The 16,129-nt window shown below is 36.4% G+C and overlaps 1 protein-coding gene across 1 annotated transcript in view; it reads left to right on the top strand.

The window, feature by feature from the left end:
• Window positions 1–16,129, top strand: part of TXK (TXK tyrosine kinase) — a 41,480-nt gene that overhangs the window by 6,816 nt on the left and 18,535 nt on the right. Inside the window, exons 5-7 of the mRNA XM_006198109.4 lie at window positions 3,833–3,887; window positions 10,496–10,575; window positions 11,516–11,643. Of these exons, the coding sequence (XP_006198171.1) occupies window positions 3,833–3,887; window positions 10,496–10,575; window positions 11,516–11,643 (263 nt within the window). The remainder of the gene's footprint in view (window positions 1–3,832; window positions 3,888–10,495; window positions 10,576–11,515; window positions 11,644–16,129) is intronic.

The raw sequence follows: 16,129 nt of genomic DNA on the forward strand, positions 1-16,129 counted from the left end.
CATTGCTGTTTCTTTAAAGAAAGGTTTATTGAAATATAGATATAATAATTATCAATATAAATCACTAAAATTCATCAACCACTGACCCTATGCCGAGCATTGTTCTGATGACCATATAGAGAGTACTGCCCTGTGTTGAAGTGGAGTGGCATGGGCTTATAAATCAGAGACATCTGGGTTCAAGTTCAGCAGCATCACTGACTAATGGTTTGGCTCTGGGCAAAGTTATTTTAATGTCTCTAAACCTCTGAATGATCTGAAAACTGGGGACAATAATGCCTGTCTCATTCAGTGCATAGTAACTGGTCAGTACATTCTAGCAATGATTATTTCCTTGAACTGTGAAACTAACAAGGAAGGGCATTTATAGTTTGGTCCAGCTTGCTTAGTATTACAGGTGTGCTACATTCATAGTTACTTCTGCCCCCCAGTCACTTTATTTGTTCAATCTTTCTTATTGTAGGCTTAGAGTGTACCAGATGTTAGCTGTTCTGGGCAATAGAAATAGAATACGGAGAAGCAGTCTCTGTCTTCATGGAACTTATAGCTTCATGGGGAAATAGACATTAAACAACCCCAAATTCACAAATAAATAGGTAATTGTAAGTTGTGGTGTAATGAAGGAACGCTGTGGGACACAAGGAGAAAGCAGCAGGGAAGGGGCTGTGATTTGGATGAGGGTGTTGGGTAGGGGGAGCTCTTTCTAAGGAAGTGACTTGAGGGCCAAAGAGGACAGGAGAGAGTTAGGGGGCCGATAGGGGAAGGAGTGCTCTGTCCATGTGGGCTTCTGACGTCTCGAGGGAGTTTTTATACACAGGAATATTTATGGCTCCTTTGGTTTGAAATTAATATCCAAATTATCAACATTATAGTATAAAAACCTAGTTTTCAGTAAGCCTTCAAATTTAACTTGTAAATCTTGATATACTGTTTATAAATCTAAAAAAATAAGAACGATCACTTTAATTCATACTCAACATAGGAAATGTCCTTAAACAATCAGTCTTATTTATAAGTTCAGTTAATTAAATTTCCTGAAACATTTAACTTCCGTTAATAAATGGAATACGTTCAGTTTTCTTTTTAAGTGCTTCACATGCCTGAGGGGCAAATCTGCAGTTGTAACAGCTCTTTGTAAGCCCTTACATGATCCTGGAAATGTAATAAATTAAACATATATGTGTGGTAAATCAAATTCTCTTAACTGTGCAAATATCATTTTAAAAATTAGTTAACTCTTCTTAAACTTCAAATAAGTTTAAGATTAATTATAAATTTAAAATCAAAGACAAAAACCTGATATGCTAGATTCTCTTAAAATTATAGATATCTAAAATAGTAAACATTGATTACTCTGAGCTATGGAAGTATGAGTCTGATTTATCTCGTTGTCTCTATGCTGCATGCTTAATCTTTTCAGGGTTAGGAAGTCACTTACTAAAGCTGATTTGCCTTCCCAGATCTATTAGGGTCTCCAGGTCTAAAACTCAAGACCATAACTTATTGATCTGTTACTTATTGATCAGAAACCTAAGACTGGGACATGGAACTTGAGGCTTACATATATATAGGATGATTGTACCCAACCACAGTTGGACATGCTGGATTTTTTTTTTTAATATGTTGATAGAAGCCCCACCCCAATCCTGTCTACATCATTCAGTGTTAATTTAATGATCAGTGTTGTCTTGGTAAAAGAGAGCCTTACCTCTCTGAAAAAACAAACCAAAAAAAAACGACTCTTCTAACTTTTACCCTTTGATTTAAATAGATAAAATTCTGAAATACCATGTCCCCAGCCTCCTCTAAGTTGCATTCTTCCTATCTTTTTCTGCCTTACATATATTATGATAATAATGCAGATGGAGTTCTGCGTTATTTTAAAGGATCTTAAATTGATCATATGCTTCTTTTTTAATATCATCAATTGTAAGGTGATGTTCAAATTTTTTTATAATTGAAGTATAGTTGATTTACATCATCATTTACTTCTATCTGGCTCTTTTGTTACTGCTTTGAAGTCATTCTAAGCATGACTTCCTCATGGATGGACTCAATTTACATTCAAACAAAATTAATATATTTACTTATATTATTTATCACTATAATAAATACATACAAAGCAACAAAATTAATACCAACACTTTTTTTATTTAGAAAAAAATCAATTTATGTTAATTTTCCCTTTTTTGCATATCATTATGCAGTCTTGGCTTTTTAGCATCCATATTTCACAATGTAGCCAGTGAGGGGTGCCCTTTAAACTAATTCCTTGTGTCTTTAATTCTGCTTCATTTATTTTGAAAGAATTTCTTCTTTCTGTAACAAGAGGTCTTAGACTCATCTTGAAATTTCCTCCCACAATATGAATATTCATTAAAAAGTACTGAGTGATATTCACGGGTTAACATCATAGCTACTCTTAGCCCATTAGCGACAGGTGGCCATATTACTTTGTCCAGAATCACCTGTCATCATCCTCTATTCTCTGTGGTTCATCTTTTTAAAAGTCCATTTTCAATTTGAGGACATTAGTATTTTTAAAACCTGACCATTCTAATTCAGTGGCAGCTTTCTGCTATGAATGGAGAGGGGAAGTCCACGTGATAAGATAGGTTCCATTCTCAAGGGCAGGTATGAGTTTCATTTAGCCATCATCTGGCCCACCCACCTGACTTAATGCATGGTTATATACGCATTCTTCCTTCTGCTGTCCACGAAAACAGTATTTCTGGTAATGTTAGATTAACTCCTTTTAAAAATCCTGTTTTGAAATGAAAGCTCTTCCATTTTTCTTTCTCTCTCCTTTGTTCTACTATTTCCTGTCTTTCCTGTGCAACATTTGCTTACTGATGTGTTGTCATATCAAGCCATATACTTTAATTACAGTGTTACTTAATTATGATTATTGTGTCTAGCTCCAGTGTTCTAAAGTCATTTAATGACATATTTCTTTTTTTTTTAACATTTTTTATTGATTTATAATCATTTTACAATGTTGTGTCAAATTCCAGTGTAAAGCACAATTTTTCAGTTATACATGAACATATATATATTCATTGTCACATTTTTTTCTCTGTGAGCTACCATAAGATCTTGTGTATATTTCCCTGTGCTTTACAGTATAATCTTGTTTATCTAATAATGACAGGTGTCATGCAGAAGTAACAGCAAGACTGGAGGCAGAATAGGACTTGGAATTTGAGTGAGGAAAGAATTCCAGTGTGACCAAACTTAGTGATAAGGGGAGACCAAGGAACCAGATGGGGCCTGAGATGGAGTGGGGCAGGGTTATTTACATGTTGGTTGTTCCATTTACTCTACTGAACCTTTAACTTTACTGCAAGGTAACATAGTTAGCAGAGTCAAAGATGTTAGCATGACTTTAATTTCAGAAAGGTACATAGCACATATCAAAGCGTGCAAATAAGATGTTCCTGAGAGGAAAGAAATGGGTATTTTTTAGTTTGTTTAACCAAAGCTGTGGTTATTGAAGTGTGTATTGAAGATGATGACTTCTTAACCACATACTTTTCATGGAAATTTTCAGGAGGTTAAATCATTCAACATTATATACTAAGTGTGTGTCATAAAGTTGAATTGAGCTATGATAGAATAAACAGGATAATGGCTTGCAATTAATAAAACTGTATTAAACTAAATTAATTGGCACATAATAGTATATTATTGTGTATCTGAATTAAAAATCACTCCATTTTGTAAAGTCAGTTCTGGAATGAGTTCTTAAAAATGAAGGAAATAAAGCAGGCTTTTTTTTTTCTGGAAAGAAATGGAATATAAAATTAAAAAAATTTTTTTATTGCTTTTACAGGTGGTACCATAAAAATATTACCAGAAATCAGGCAGAACGTCTTTTGAGACAAGAGGTAATTCAGTTTATTCATGAATAAATTTGTGAATATTTTCAAATTTTCTGAGAGATACATTATTAAGACTACATAACTAAAAAAGTCTTACTGCTTTCTGTTTTTTTCAATTCTAAATATTATTACAACTTCATCTCTACTAAACATTTTCTAATAAGCTGTAAATTAGGTGTATTTATATCAGATCATGTTTTCCACTGATTTTAACCATAATGTCAGGAATGTCTTTCTCTTGAAATGATTTTAACTCTAACATGCTGAAACTCTTTCATTCATTCCAAAATGCGTTCTGCCAGAAGTCTTTCTTTGAATTGCCCGTTCACCTTTGCAACAGTGCCAATCCAATATACACTCTGTCCTTCTGAGCTTAGCTCAGATTCATGAAAACACAGATCTAGAAAAATACATGGGGCTGTACTTTCGTTCTTTGGGAACAAAAGGAAGAGTGGAGTAGCCAAAATATCAAACGTAGGTCAAAACTGCTCATTTAGGTCAAAACAAAACAAAACAGCTTATAGTTTAAATTTCCAACTGATGATAAATATCAACTGTGGGTGAATGTACAGTCAAAACTAGAAAGTAGGTGAGAAGAATGTGTGTCGTTATGACCTGATGTCGGATGTTGAGGAAATCTAGAAATATGAGCGAGAAAGAATCAGTTCTGTAACTAAAAACTCAGTGCCAGTAATGGCTCGGGATACGGGAAGTTCCAATTGATAGCTGGGGGAGTGGCCGTGCACGAAGGACACAGAGCCAGCCTCAGGTGGTGGAGGGGTTGGAGGTGGAGGTCAGGCCTGGCCTCACTGGCTGTGGGGAAGTGGAGCCTGGTGGCAAGTGTGTGTCTGCTTGGCATGATGACATTACATATTAGTAGTTCAGAATGGATGATGATGTTATGACACGCAGGCGGAGCTGGAGAAGGGAAGTCGACAAGTAGGTCCACAGTAAGCAGCTGGTCACGGGTAATATGACCCGAATCACTGGATGGGGCGGGTTTTGCGTGAGAGATTCTGCATCTGACTGGGGGCCAGAGCACGGCGAGGTCTGATCTCCCTACAAAAACTAGAATCTGGGAATTTTAGCAAACCCTTTCATACCCACAATCCAGGTATTACCAATCGTGATATTTTGCCATAACACTCTTTAACAAGTAAAACATTCCAGATACAGTTGAAGCCCACCCCTCCCTCTTCTTTTTGGTCCTCACTCACTCATCAGAGGCAACCACAGTAGAAGGGTGTGTCCCCATTTTGCCCGAGTGTTTGTATTTTTATCACATAAATGTGCATAAATAATGTGTTATTTTATCTGTTTTAACATTTGACATAAGGGAGATCATATGTATGTTGATTTTTTAGTTAAACATTGTATTTTCAACGTAATTCATGTGAGTACATATGGATCAAACACATTCCTTTAACTACTGCGTAATATTTTGTTATCTGAGTGTATGAAAATGTATCAATTTCACTATAAACATTCAAATTGTTTCTAATTTCTTACTTTTACAAACAATGCTGCAAAGAACTTCCTTACCCATGTCATTTTGTACACAAGGGCAAATGGTTCTTTCAGCTCTGCCCCGCAAATGGAACAGTCTGGTGGGAGGGTATGTGCAGATTTAACATTACTAGATACTGTACGTTCAAATCATGATTCAGAGTACTTGTACTAATTTATACTCTTACAGGGAATGAAAATATTTGTTCTCTACATTCTTGCCAATAGGTAGTTTCCACACTTATTTTTTTTCCAATTCACTTTTTTAAATTATCTTGTCAAATGTACATTTCCTTGGTAAACAGCTCAGTGGAGTAATTTTTCACGTGTCTCTTGTCCACTTGTGCTGCCTCTGCTGTTACATACCTGTTAATATCCTTTGCTCATTTTTCTGTAGTGTGTTTGCTTTTTCAAACTGATTAATGTCTATTTTAAAGACATTTTCTGAATATTAATCTTTCATCAGTTATATGTTACAAGTATATTTTTTTTGGTCTCTGGATTTTTAAAAAACTTTTTTTTTTACAGAATTTTAAAAAGTTAATGTTATATTTCTCAATATTTTCCTATATGATCTCTGCTTTTGTTTGTTTTATTTACTATAAGAAGTTCTTCTCTCTCCTGAAGTAATAAAGGGATTTTCTATTTTCCTTTAAATGTTTTAAAAATTTGCTTTTCACATTTAGGTCTTTAATCTCTCTGAAGAGTGTGTGTATGTGATATATTAAAATATACATATTTTTCCTGTATATCTTAAAATAGTTTTTGTAATTTACATATTTTCTAATTTTATTTTAAAAAATATGTCTGGGTTAAATCCTGCTTGATCCTGAGACATTAAAAGTATATATTGCTGGTTTGGATTTCCAAATATTTTATTTAGCATTTGTTCTGTTATGTTCAGAGTGAGCCTGGTTTTTAATTTTGTTTCCTTTGTCTAGTTTTAGTATAAAGGCTATACTAGCATCATAAAATGAGTTGGAATGTGGGGTTTTTAATCTCTTTTTTCCAATTTCTGGCATAGTTTATATTAGACAGAAATTACTTGTTCCTTGAAAATTAGCTATATCTTTCATAAAATAGTCTGGCATGCCATGTTTTCAAACAGATAGCTATTTGACTGCTGATTTAATTTTCTTTTCTTTTTTGAGATACTTTTTGGAGATAACATATTTACTTAAAGAATTGCCTATTTTATATTTATTTTCAAACTTATTGCATAAATTATTCATAGAAGTCTTATAATTTTATTTATTTCATATTTCAGTAGCCAGTATGTTCATATGGCTCAAAAATCAAAAGGTTTTTGAAGTTTTCTTTCATCATTGTCCCCAACCCATCAATTCCCCTCCCTATAGATGAACCATTATTATTAGTTTATTTGGTATCCTTTCAGAGATATTTATTACCAATACAAGAGATATTTATTATTTATACATTTTCTTGTGTTATTTTTACACAAATGGTAACATGATATATGTACTCTCTGACCTTACTTTTTCATTTAATGGTATATATTGGGAGTCTTTCCACATTAGTACACAAAAAGTATCCTCACTCATTTTACACCTGCATGGTATTTCTTAGTGTGGATGTATCACAGTTTAATTAACCAATCCTTCATTACAGAAATTTAAGTAGCATATACTCTTTTGTTATTAAAACAGTGCTTCCATGGGTAACCGGTACATACATTTTCCCATTTACGTGAGTATTTGTAGGGTAAATCCCCAAGGGTAGAAATTCTGGGTCAAAAGCAGTGTACATTTCTAATTTTCAAGGTATTAAAACGCCCTCTATAAGGGTTGTATCAATTTATATATCTACTAGACATGTAAGAGAGTGCTTATTTTCCCACAGTCATTCCAGTTAAGTGTTTTAATGAAACATTTGGAACTTTGCTCTCTGACACCTCATTCTCAGGGTGGATTTAATCTGCTTTTCTCTTATTCTGGGAATGTTAAGCCTCTTTTTCTGTATTAAAGTCTATGCATTCGTATTTCCTTTTCTGTAGCGGTCCATCTCATTTGCAACAATTTTATGGCATTTTTGATGCTTTTTCTCATAATCTGTAGGACCTATGTAGCTACGTTAAGGAAATTAGCTCTTCGTGATGTGTGGCAGTATTTTCCCCAGTTTATGAATTCTCTCTTTTTTTTTTTGCCATGAATAGTATTTGAATTTTATATATTGGAATTTTTAAGGCAATTTTTTTTAAAGACGTTAGGATTTGTTATCAGGTTAGAATTACCTCTCTACTCCAAGTTTATAAAAGATTTCCCATGTTCTTTGACTACTTTAGTGGTTTTATTTTTTCACACATGCATGTTTGATCCATTTGTAATTTTTCCTATTATAATGGGTGAGGTTTCGACCCAAGTTAAGTTTTTTCCTCACCAAGTGTTCTTTTCTGCGTTGATTTGAGTTGCCACTTCCATCGTAAACACAAACAACCTATACCTGGACTTTCTACTTGGTTTCATTGATCAGCCTGTGTATTCATGTTCTGCCATTATATTGTTTTAAATACTAACACTTTCTTTGATGTGGCTATCCTCCCTTCTTCGTTTTCTTTTTTTAGAAACATTCTGGATATACATATATATATTCCATATGAACTTCAGAATTACTCTGCGTAGTTTAAAAAAAAACATTCCAGTTGATTGCATTAAATTTACAGATTCATTTAGAGAACATTGTTTATGCATTATAAATCAATGGGGCTTGGAACCAATTTGTTTTAGGACCCATATGTTAATTATCCCTATAGAAAAAATTAGAATTAGATCCCTACCTCAAACTAACATAAATCTTAGATGGGCTGAAGACCTAATAAGAAAAAGCAGATGCTTTTGTATTTTTCAGGGTGTTTTAAAGGTTTTCTTCGTTTAGCTCTTGCACATGTATTTTTAAGTTTATTTTAAGGTATTTTATCTTTTTGTTCCTATTATAAGTAGGTATATCTTGTTTTTACATTTGAAAGATCTTGATTTCTGTGAATTAATTTTGTAGCTGACAACTTTGGTAAATTCAAAATTTCTTGTTGTAGTTTTTCAGTCGATTCTCTTCGGTTTCGGGTACATAATCTTATCAGCAACACAGTGATTATTTCAACACTCTTTTACATTTTTAGCACGTTTCTAATGTCTGCCTCTCATTTAATTGCGTTGGCTGGTATCTCAAAACAGTGTTAAGTACCAGTGCTCACAGTGGGTGTTCCTTTTTTCCTGATTTTAGTTGGAATTACTTCCACATAAAGCATAACGCTGGACTTGGGACTAAAGTAAATAATGGTTATGGTATTCAGGAAGTACACATATATTCCCATCTTACCCAGAATTTTAAACCCTGGTATTAGAAGTTGAAATTTATCAAATGCTTTTTCAATATCTATGGAGATACTCATAGGATTTTTTTCTAGGATTTTTAATATGATGTATCATATTAATAAAATCCCTAATATTAGATTACATTTGCTTTCCTGTACATAATCTCTTTTGGTCACAGTGTATTGTTCTTTTTTCATGCTGCTGGGTTCTGTTGGTTACTATTTAGTTAGGAGTTTTTCGTTGATACGGGAGAGACTGGTTGGTAGTTTTCCCTTTTGTGGGCTGTCTGTGCTGTGTTGTTGGTATTAATGTTAAGCTCATTTTGTATAATTTAGAAGTTTTTCTTCTTTCCATGTGCTCTGGATCATTTAATCAGTCTCTCTATGATTTCTTTAAGATTTAGTAACATCACAATATGTAACTGTAGTGCTTTTTAATTTTGCAGCTCTTTAAAAACTATCCATTTTTCAGTTCCATAGATCCATTCAACGTTTGGCTCTTCTGGAATCAATTTTGATAAATTTTGTGTTTTGCCTGCTAATTACCCATTTTATTCAAGTTTTCACATTTATTGCACAGAGTCAAGGAGGTTTTTAAATTTTTTTCTGGATCATTGTGACTTATTTTTTCATAGATTTACCCCGTTATTTATTGATTAGGTTAATTAACAGTTTACCTATTTTATTGATTTTCCCTAGACAAGCAAATTTTGAATTTAATCATTAGCTTTATTATATTCTTGTTTTTATAATTTATTTTTTTCTGCTTTTGTCTGTATTAATTCTTTTCTTCTACCTTACTTGGGTTTACTTTATAATTCTTAACTTCTTCAGTTGGATACACTTATTTTGTATTCCTTTTGTCTATTGATATAATGACTATGATTTTTTTTAGATTTTTTTTTTTTAATAGAGGTACTGAAGATTGAACTCAGGACCTCGTGTATGCTAAGCAGGTGCTCTACCACTGAGCTATTACCCTCCCCCTGAGATATTTTCCTCTTCATGAGTGTAAGCACACTTAATAAAGGTGAAACGTTTTTTTTTTTAACAATGTCAAACAAACCAACCGAACAAAACAGTCCAACCTTCAAGCTTATTTGAAAACAATTCACAGCGTTATTGGTGTTTCCCAGAACACGTCAATGGAGGGGGGTCCAATTGATAACCTAACATCAAACTTATTATGATAGTCTTCCCTCTTGCCATTTCTCATTCTGCCTTTCCCTACCTACCCCTGGAGCAAGTGAAATGTCTCTCCTTACTCTTCTCTCCAGACTTGCCCAAGTTTATTCTCTTTCCATCCATACCATGAACTTTGGTCTTTTTTCCCACTCCTCCTCTCTCCAGATGTATTTCTCCCTGCCTCTCTCACCCACACTTGCCATGTTGTGTCTTTTCCTCTAAAGAACAACCCTGCCAGTCTGTCTCAGAGTTCTCGTATTCATCAGTTATTTTTATCTATTATCTTTATCAGTATAACAAAAATAACCAAATGTGGGGTACAAGGTTGTCAGATGCAGAATTCTTCTTAGAAAAATCAGGAGCAAAAATGTTTTAAATACTCACACATTACAAATTCTTGTCCCAATTATATTTTATTTTATGGGTATTACATGTAAACCTATAAAGATTTGAGATGAGATTCTGTGTACTTGTAAAAACAGTATCATCCTTTTATAGTAAGTTAGTATAGCTTTGGTTTTCATTATTGAGATGTAGGTTTACCTTTCTTCCTAAGAAGGAATAACCTTGTACAATGAATGAATTTGCTTTGCAGTCTAAAGAAGGTGCATTTATTGTCAGAGATTCAAGACATTTGGGATCCTACACCATTTCTGTGTTTATAAAGGCTAGGAGGTAAGCAATTGTGATTTTGGTCACTTTAGAAATAACTGTTCCTGGTACAGTGTTTGTTGTGGAGATCCCATCACATAGAGAATGTAAATAAGAGTGTAACATAGAAAATTACTGGCCTGGAAGTTGGGTCAAATAATCGTTTCCAGTCGTATCCCTAACAAGCTCTGTGTGTGACATTGGATAAGTCACTTTCTCTCGTCTCCTTTTCTCAACCATCACGTGAGGAGCTTTGATTAGTTGTATTCGGCACCAGGGGTGCTTTCCTCGTAGCCCCGGTACCTGGGGTTTGCCTGCAGAGAGTGCTCCTGTACTCAGAAAGCTTCCTGTTTCTTCCTGCCTGAGGATGTTCTCTGGCTGTGGGAGCTTGTGGAGCCCAGGGGTGGACTAGAAGTACCTAAGAGTTAGCATCCTAGGAGTGACTCTCCATCCTTAAGGAGTGGAGGGTAAATCCCTCAGCCCCTTTGCACTTTAGTGGGCTGACTCCGAGGTGTGTTCCCCAAACTCTCATCACTTCCTGGAGGGATTACGCCCCAGTTGCCCGTAGCAGACCTGCTCCTCCATACACCCTATACTGGTTCCCCCCTTCTTTGTCTTACATCTCCTCGCATCTCTTACAGTGCATTTGTTCATTCATTGAACCGATTTTTAAAATTCAGTGAATACTTACAAGTGTCCATTATGAGGTCTACTTTTTTGGACACTAGACTTACCACCAAGACCACTTTGGTTGAAGCTATATTTGAACCTAAGGCCCCGACACGATAGCTGAGAAATTTTCCCGGGATGGTGAGGTGCCTGTTGAGTTTAATCCAGTCTCCTCTTCAGCGTGCAATGTTGCTAGGGTGCACGTTTTGGAGGTGGAGTCCTGTCACTTAATGCACCGACTTAGTTCCCAAGTGATCTTTTGCTTGTTGACAAACTCATGTTTTATTGATTGTAGAAGCATGGAGGCCACCATCAAACATTATCAGATTAAAAGGAATGACTCTGAGCAGTGGTACGTGGCTGAAAGGCACCTCTTTCAATCAGTCCCTGAGCTGGTCTGGTATCACCAACACAACGCAGCCGGTACGTCGGGAACTTCAGGTGGGGAGAGCTGGGGCGCCGGGCCCCAGACAGACAACGCATCTTTGGTCAGAGACTTAACAGGAGCAAATAACCCTGCAAAAATGTTCAAGAGCTTGAAATACAACCTATCTTCTGAGCGATTCTCTTCCTTGTTGCTGCTTTTTTCTTTTCCTAGTCAGGGGGTGAGAGGTAAGCTGACTTTTTACATTTCTGCCAGGTTAAAAAAATGATCGATGACAGAGAAGCAAAAGGCCATTTAATCATCATGCATTTGTCCTTGAAATTTACATGGAGTGAAATATAATACAATTTCAAATGTCCTAAAGAATCATACTTTTTTCTCTTTGCTCTGATAAATTTGCTCTCTGATTTACACAGTTGCAATAGCAAATTACCCTTAAATCTCTTGTTCTCTGTTCTTTCTTGCTTGGAGAACAGAAAAAGTTATACAAGACAGAGCCTTTCACAGTGACAGTTTGACTTGAGTATACCAGAGGCATATTTACCTATTTACATATTTATAATGACTATTTTTGCAAACCTACCATCTATGGAAAAGATTTAGGATTCCAGAAGGTTCCACCGCATTTACAGTCACAGCTCTGGCCTTCAGCCCTCCTCTAACCTGTACTGGACTGCTTTGAGCCCATGGGGGAATCTTTTTACCTCAGCATTGTCGCATTTGGAACCCACTGCAATTTTCATATTGTTTTGACTTCTTGTCATGCAGTACTTTAAAAAATTTTTCTCGTGAAAAAGTGTAATGACAAAAAAAAAAACACACCCTTTTGGAAAGCGGCCACTTTTCCATTGCACTGGTTCTAAACATCTGGAGTACATCCAAGGAAATTTTTAGCCACTTGTTGGATGGGTCCACATGAGTATTCCTGGTGTTCACTGGGAGTTGGGTTACAGAGGAAGTGGAGACATGTCTAAGCAGGGCAGGTGAGGACGCATTTGTGGTTAGACATAGAAACCCGTAGAATTAGGAGATCAGCGCTGACTTGTCTTCACACTCTTCTTTCCCCCTCCTTCAAAGAGAAAATTTAAGAAACAGATGGTTATGGGGTGAGGTTAAAAGAATACTGACGTAGATCAGGAGGTGCTGACATGAAAAGATGTTAGTTATATGTTGTTTAGTAAAGAAAAAAGTGTAAAGCAGTACATTTATAGTCCTGCTTTAGCAAAATAAATACTTACATCGACACATACAGGTGTGCATAGAAAACCTCTGTTAAAAGTGTAGGTAATATTTAGACGAGTAAGATTATAGCAGACTACAAAGTGTTCATGTTTACCTCTGGAGACTGAGACTGGGAATAAGAAAGCTTTTATTTTCTACTTTATAGATTGCTCTTGGGCTTTTAAATTATGAAATAGATAAATTATTCTTATAATGTGTAATATACCACACGAGTAATTTTTTAAAATATAAGCTCAATCAGGCAATAAGAAAAATGAAAAACAGGGTTGAAAACTTACAACTGTGGCCGCTGTTTATTAGGGAGAAAAGAGAGCAGAAAAGAGATAAGACACAGAGGAAGAGGGATGATCAGAGGAAAGACATGGACCCAGAAGAGCAGATGTGTATTGAAGACTCACTTTGGGCCAGCCCCTGCTCTGAGTGCTTTTGTGTACATTTGCGTATCTAATCTTCAGAGAGATCCTGTGAGGGGGATGCTGTCAATATCTCCGTCTCACAGATGAGGAAACCGAGGCATGAGTTGTGCTCAAGGTCACACAGTTAATAAGTATTTGCGCTGAGATTTAACTCGGAGAAATCTTTGAAACCAATGCAGCCATCGAATCCACCACCTCCAGAGTCTGTGTTTAATGCCTGTTGTCTACTCTAGAAAGAGGCAAATTACATCATTGGAGGGTCCAGTTTAGAAGATGCTATAAATTGAAACCCATGACCACCCTGTCTTCTTTTTGACTTCTGGTCGCGTTAGCTCATGACAGCTCATCTCCTTACCAGAAGTGAGGACCATGCAGAGTGACAGATTTTTTTTTTTCTGTTAAAGAGATGGACTATCACGAAACCATTGGTAGTAATTCACAGAATAAAAATGTTTGGCAAACACCAACTTTGAAGTGAGAGGAAAGTGTTAGGGTCTTAAGGAAATTCTCATTATGTTCTGTATCTGGATCATATGTTACAGACACCAGCTCCATAAGGGCTCAGCTAGGTCTTCAGAGTCACTGGTCAGCATCCTTTCCTGTTTTCTGTTCAAACTTTTATCATTCTCCTCAAGACCCCCTTGACAGTGTTATCCACTGCCCTGTCAGCAAATTGCCTCGCTGTCTACTTCAATAAGAAAACTGAAGTCTAAGAGGTACAAACTATTACGTATAAAATAAGCTACAAGGATATATTATACAACACCGGGAAAATAGCCAGTGTTTTATGATAACTATAAATGGAGTACAACCATTAAACATTGTGAATCATTGTATTGTACACCTGTAACTTATATGATATTGTACATCAACTATACTTCAATTTAAAAAATTAAATTAAATTAAAAGAAAATTGGAGTCACCTATGTCAGGCACATCCTCCTGCCCCCACACTCACCCTCTCACCCTCTCCTCCCCTCCAGGAGTGGAGGGGCCAAGCCTGTGCTTTATTTATTTATTTTTTTAAAGGTTTACTAATTTATTTATTTATTGGAGGAGGAACTGGGGATTGAACCCAGGACCCTCATGAATGCTAAGCACGCGCTCTACCTCTTGAGCTACACCAACCTCCCCACCAAGCCTGTGCTTATTCCCACCACTCCTCTCCTGTTGGGACCGCCCACCACCCACTCTTTCTTTCTCTCCTGTATCTCTTCCATTTCTTCTGCCTTTCTCCCTTTAGTCTGTAAACTTAGTACAAAAATGAAAACAAAGCTCTCCCTTGGTCCTTTCCTCCTTCAGACATTGCTCTTTTAAATCACACTTTTGGAAAAATGTGTCCACATGCACTCTCTTCACTTCCTCACTTTCCATTTGTTTTTGAAACACCTGCCATCTGGCTTCTGCCTCCATTGCTCTGTGTTTTACCAATGACCCCCATACAGTGATGCTTTCTGCTTCTCACACTTGCAGGTACTCTCTGCTACTTTTGGCAGTGACATCTCTTGAACTTCCCTGCTCCCTAGATGTTTGACACCACCCTTTCTGGTTCTCTAACTCAGATCATTCCTCATGGGTCTTACCAATGGGTCCTGCTTCTACTCTTGCTTAAACATTGGTGTTCCTCAGGCATCCATCCCTTATCACTTCTCTTTTCACCCTAGACATATCTCTTTGCATAATTCTTCTGCCTGGTAGACACAGACCCTGCAGTCCCAAAGGTCATGAACTTCAATGATGAAATGAAACTCTTCATCTAATAAATACCATGGCTTTCCTTCTAAACCTACCCTTCCTGTTGTCTGTCGCAGGTAATCATACAGGAGCTGGCAACATGGGAATCACAATAGATGCTTCCATTCCTCTTAATGGATAACTTCTGATTAATAATCAAGTGCAATTAATTTCATATCTTAAATATGTCTCATGTAGGTCCCTGCCTCTCGCTGCCTACTGGTGCCCCCCTAATAATTGCTCACCTGGACAATTGCAGTGGCCTCTTAACCAGTCTTGTCTTCTCTGATGTTGACTTCCTCTCAATCCATCATTCATACTGATTCCAGAATGATCTACCAAAAATGTAAATCTGAACAAACCACTCCTTATTTGAGTTCTTGTGCCCCAGAGCACCTTGTGGTCACCATCACAGGACTTACTCCATTTATATTGAAATGATCTGCCTCTCTCTGCCTGTCTTTCCTCACTGAGGTGGAGCCCCGGTGGGCAGAGTCCTCTTTTTCCTCATCTTTGGTCCTCTGGAATCTTTGGGATCAACCTAGAAGAGCATCTTGCTCACAATGGGCACTTAATTATGCTCCTTTCTGTTCTTATACCGGCCAGGCTTGTTTCTGTCTTCCAGCCTTTGCACATGTGGTTCCACCTGCTTGGAATGCTTTTCCTCCTGATCTTTGTCGGATGGCTCCTTGTCAATCAATGTCAGCATAGCTGTCATCTTGTCAGAAAGGTCTTCTGTGAGCACTTGTTCTAAATAAGCTCTATTTTATATACTTTGCTCACACTCATCATCTTCTGCTTTTCCTTGTGTGTGCATGTCCTTCTTTATTTTCTCTTTCTCCACTGGAATATATACTCCATGAGAGTAGGGACCATCACTGTCTTACTCACTGCTGTTTCCTGCCATCTAGATAATGCTTGGCACAAAGCAGGCTTTCAATAAATATTAGTTGAAGAAATACTCAAGGCTTGTTGAACAAAACTGAAATTGACTATATAGACTACTACATGTTGTCCCAATCAAAAGATTAAAAGATTTAAAGCATTTACCATACTATTAAAAAAAACTGCTCTCAAAGAGAAGGGTGGGCAAATGGGTGCACTTAAACATTGTTGGTCGTTAAATGAAATT

The sequence above is a fragment of the Vicugna pacos genome, chromosome 2, assembly GCF_048564905.1.
Source record: "Vicugna pacos chromosome 2, VicPac4, whole genome shotgun sequence".
Taxonomy (NCBI): Eukaryota; Metazoa; Chordata; class Mammalia; order Artiodactyla; family Camelidae; genus Vicugna; species Vicugna pacos.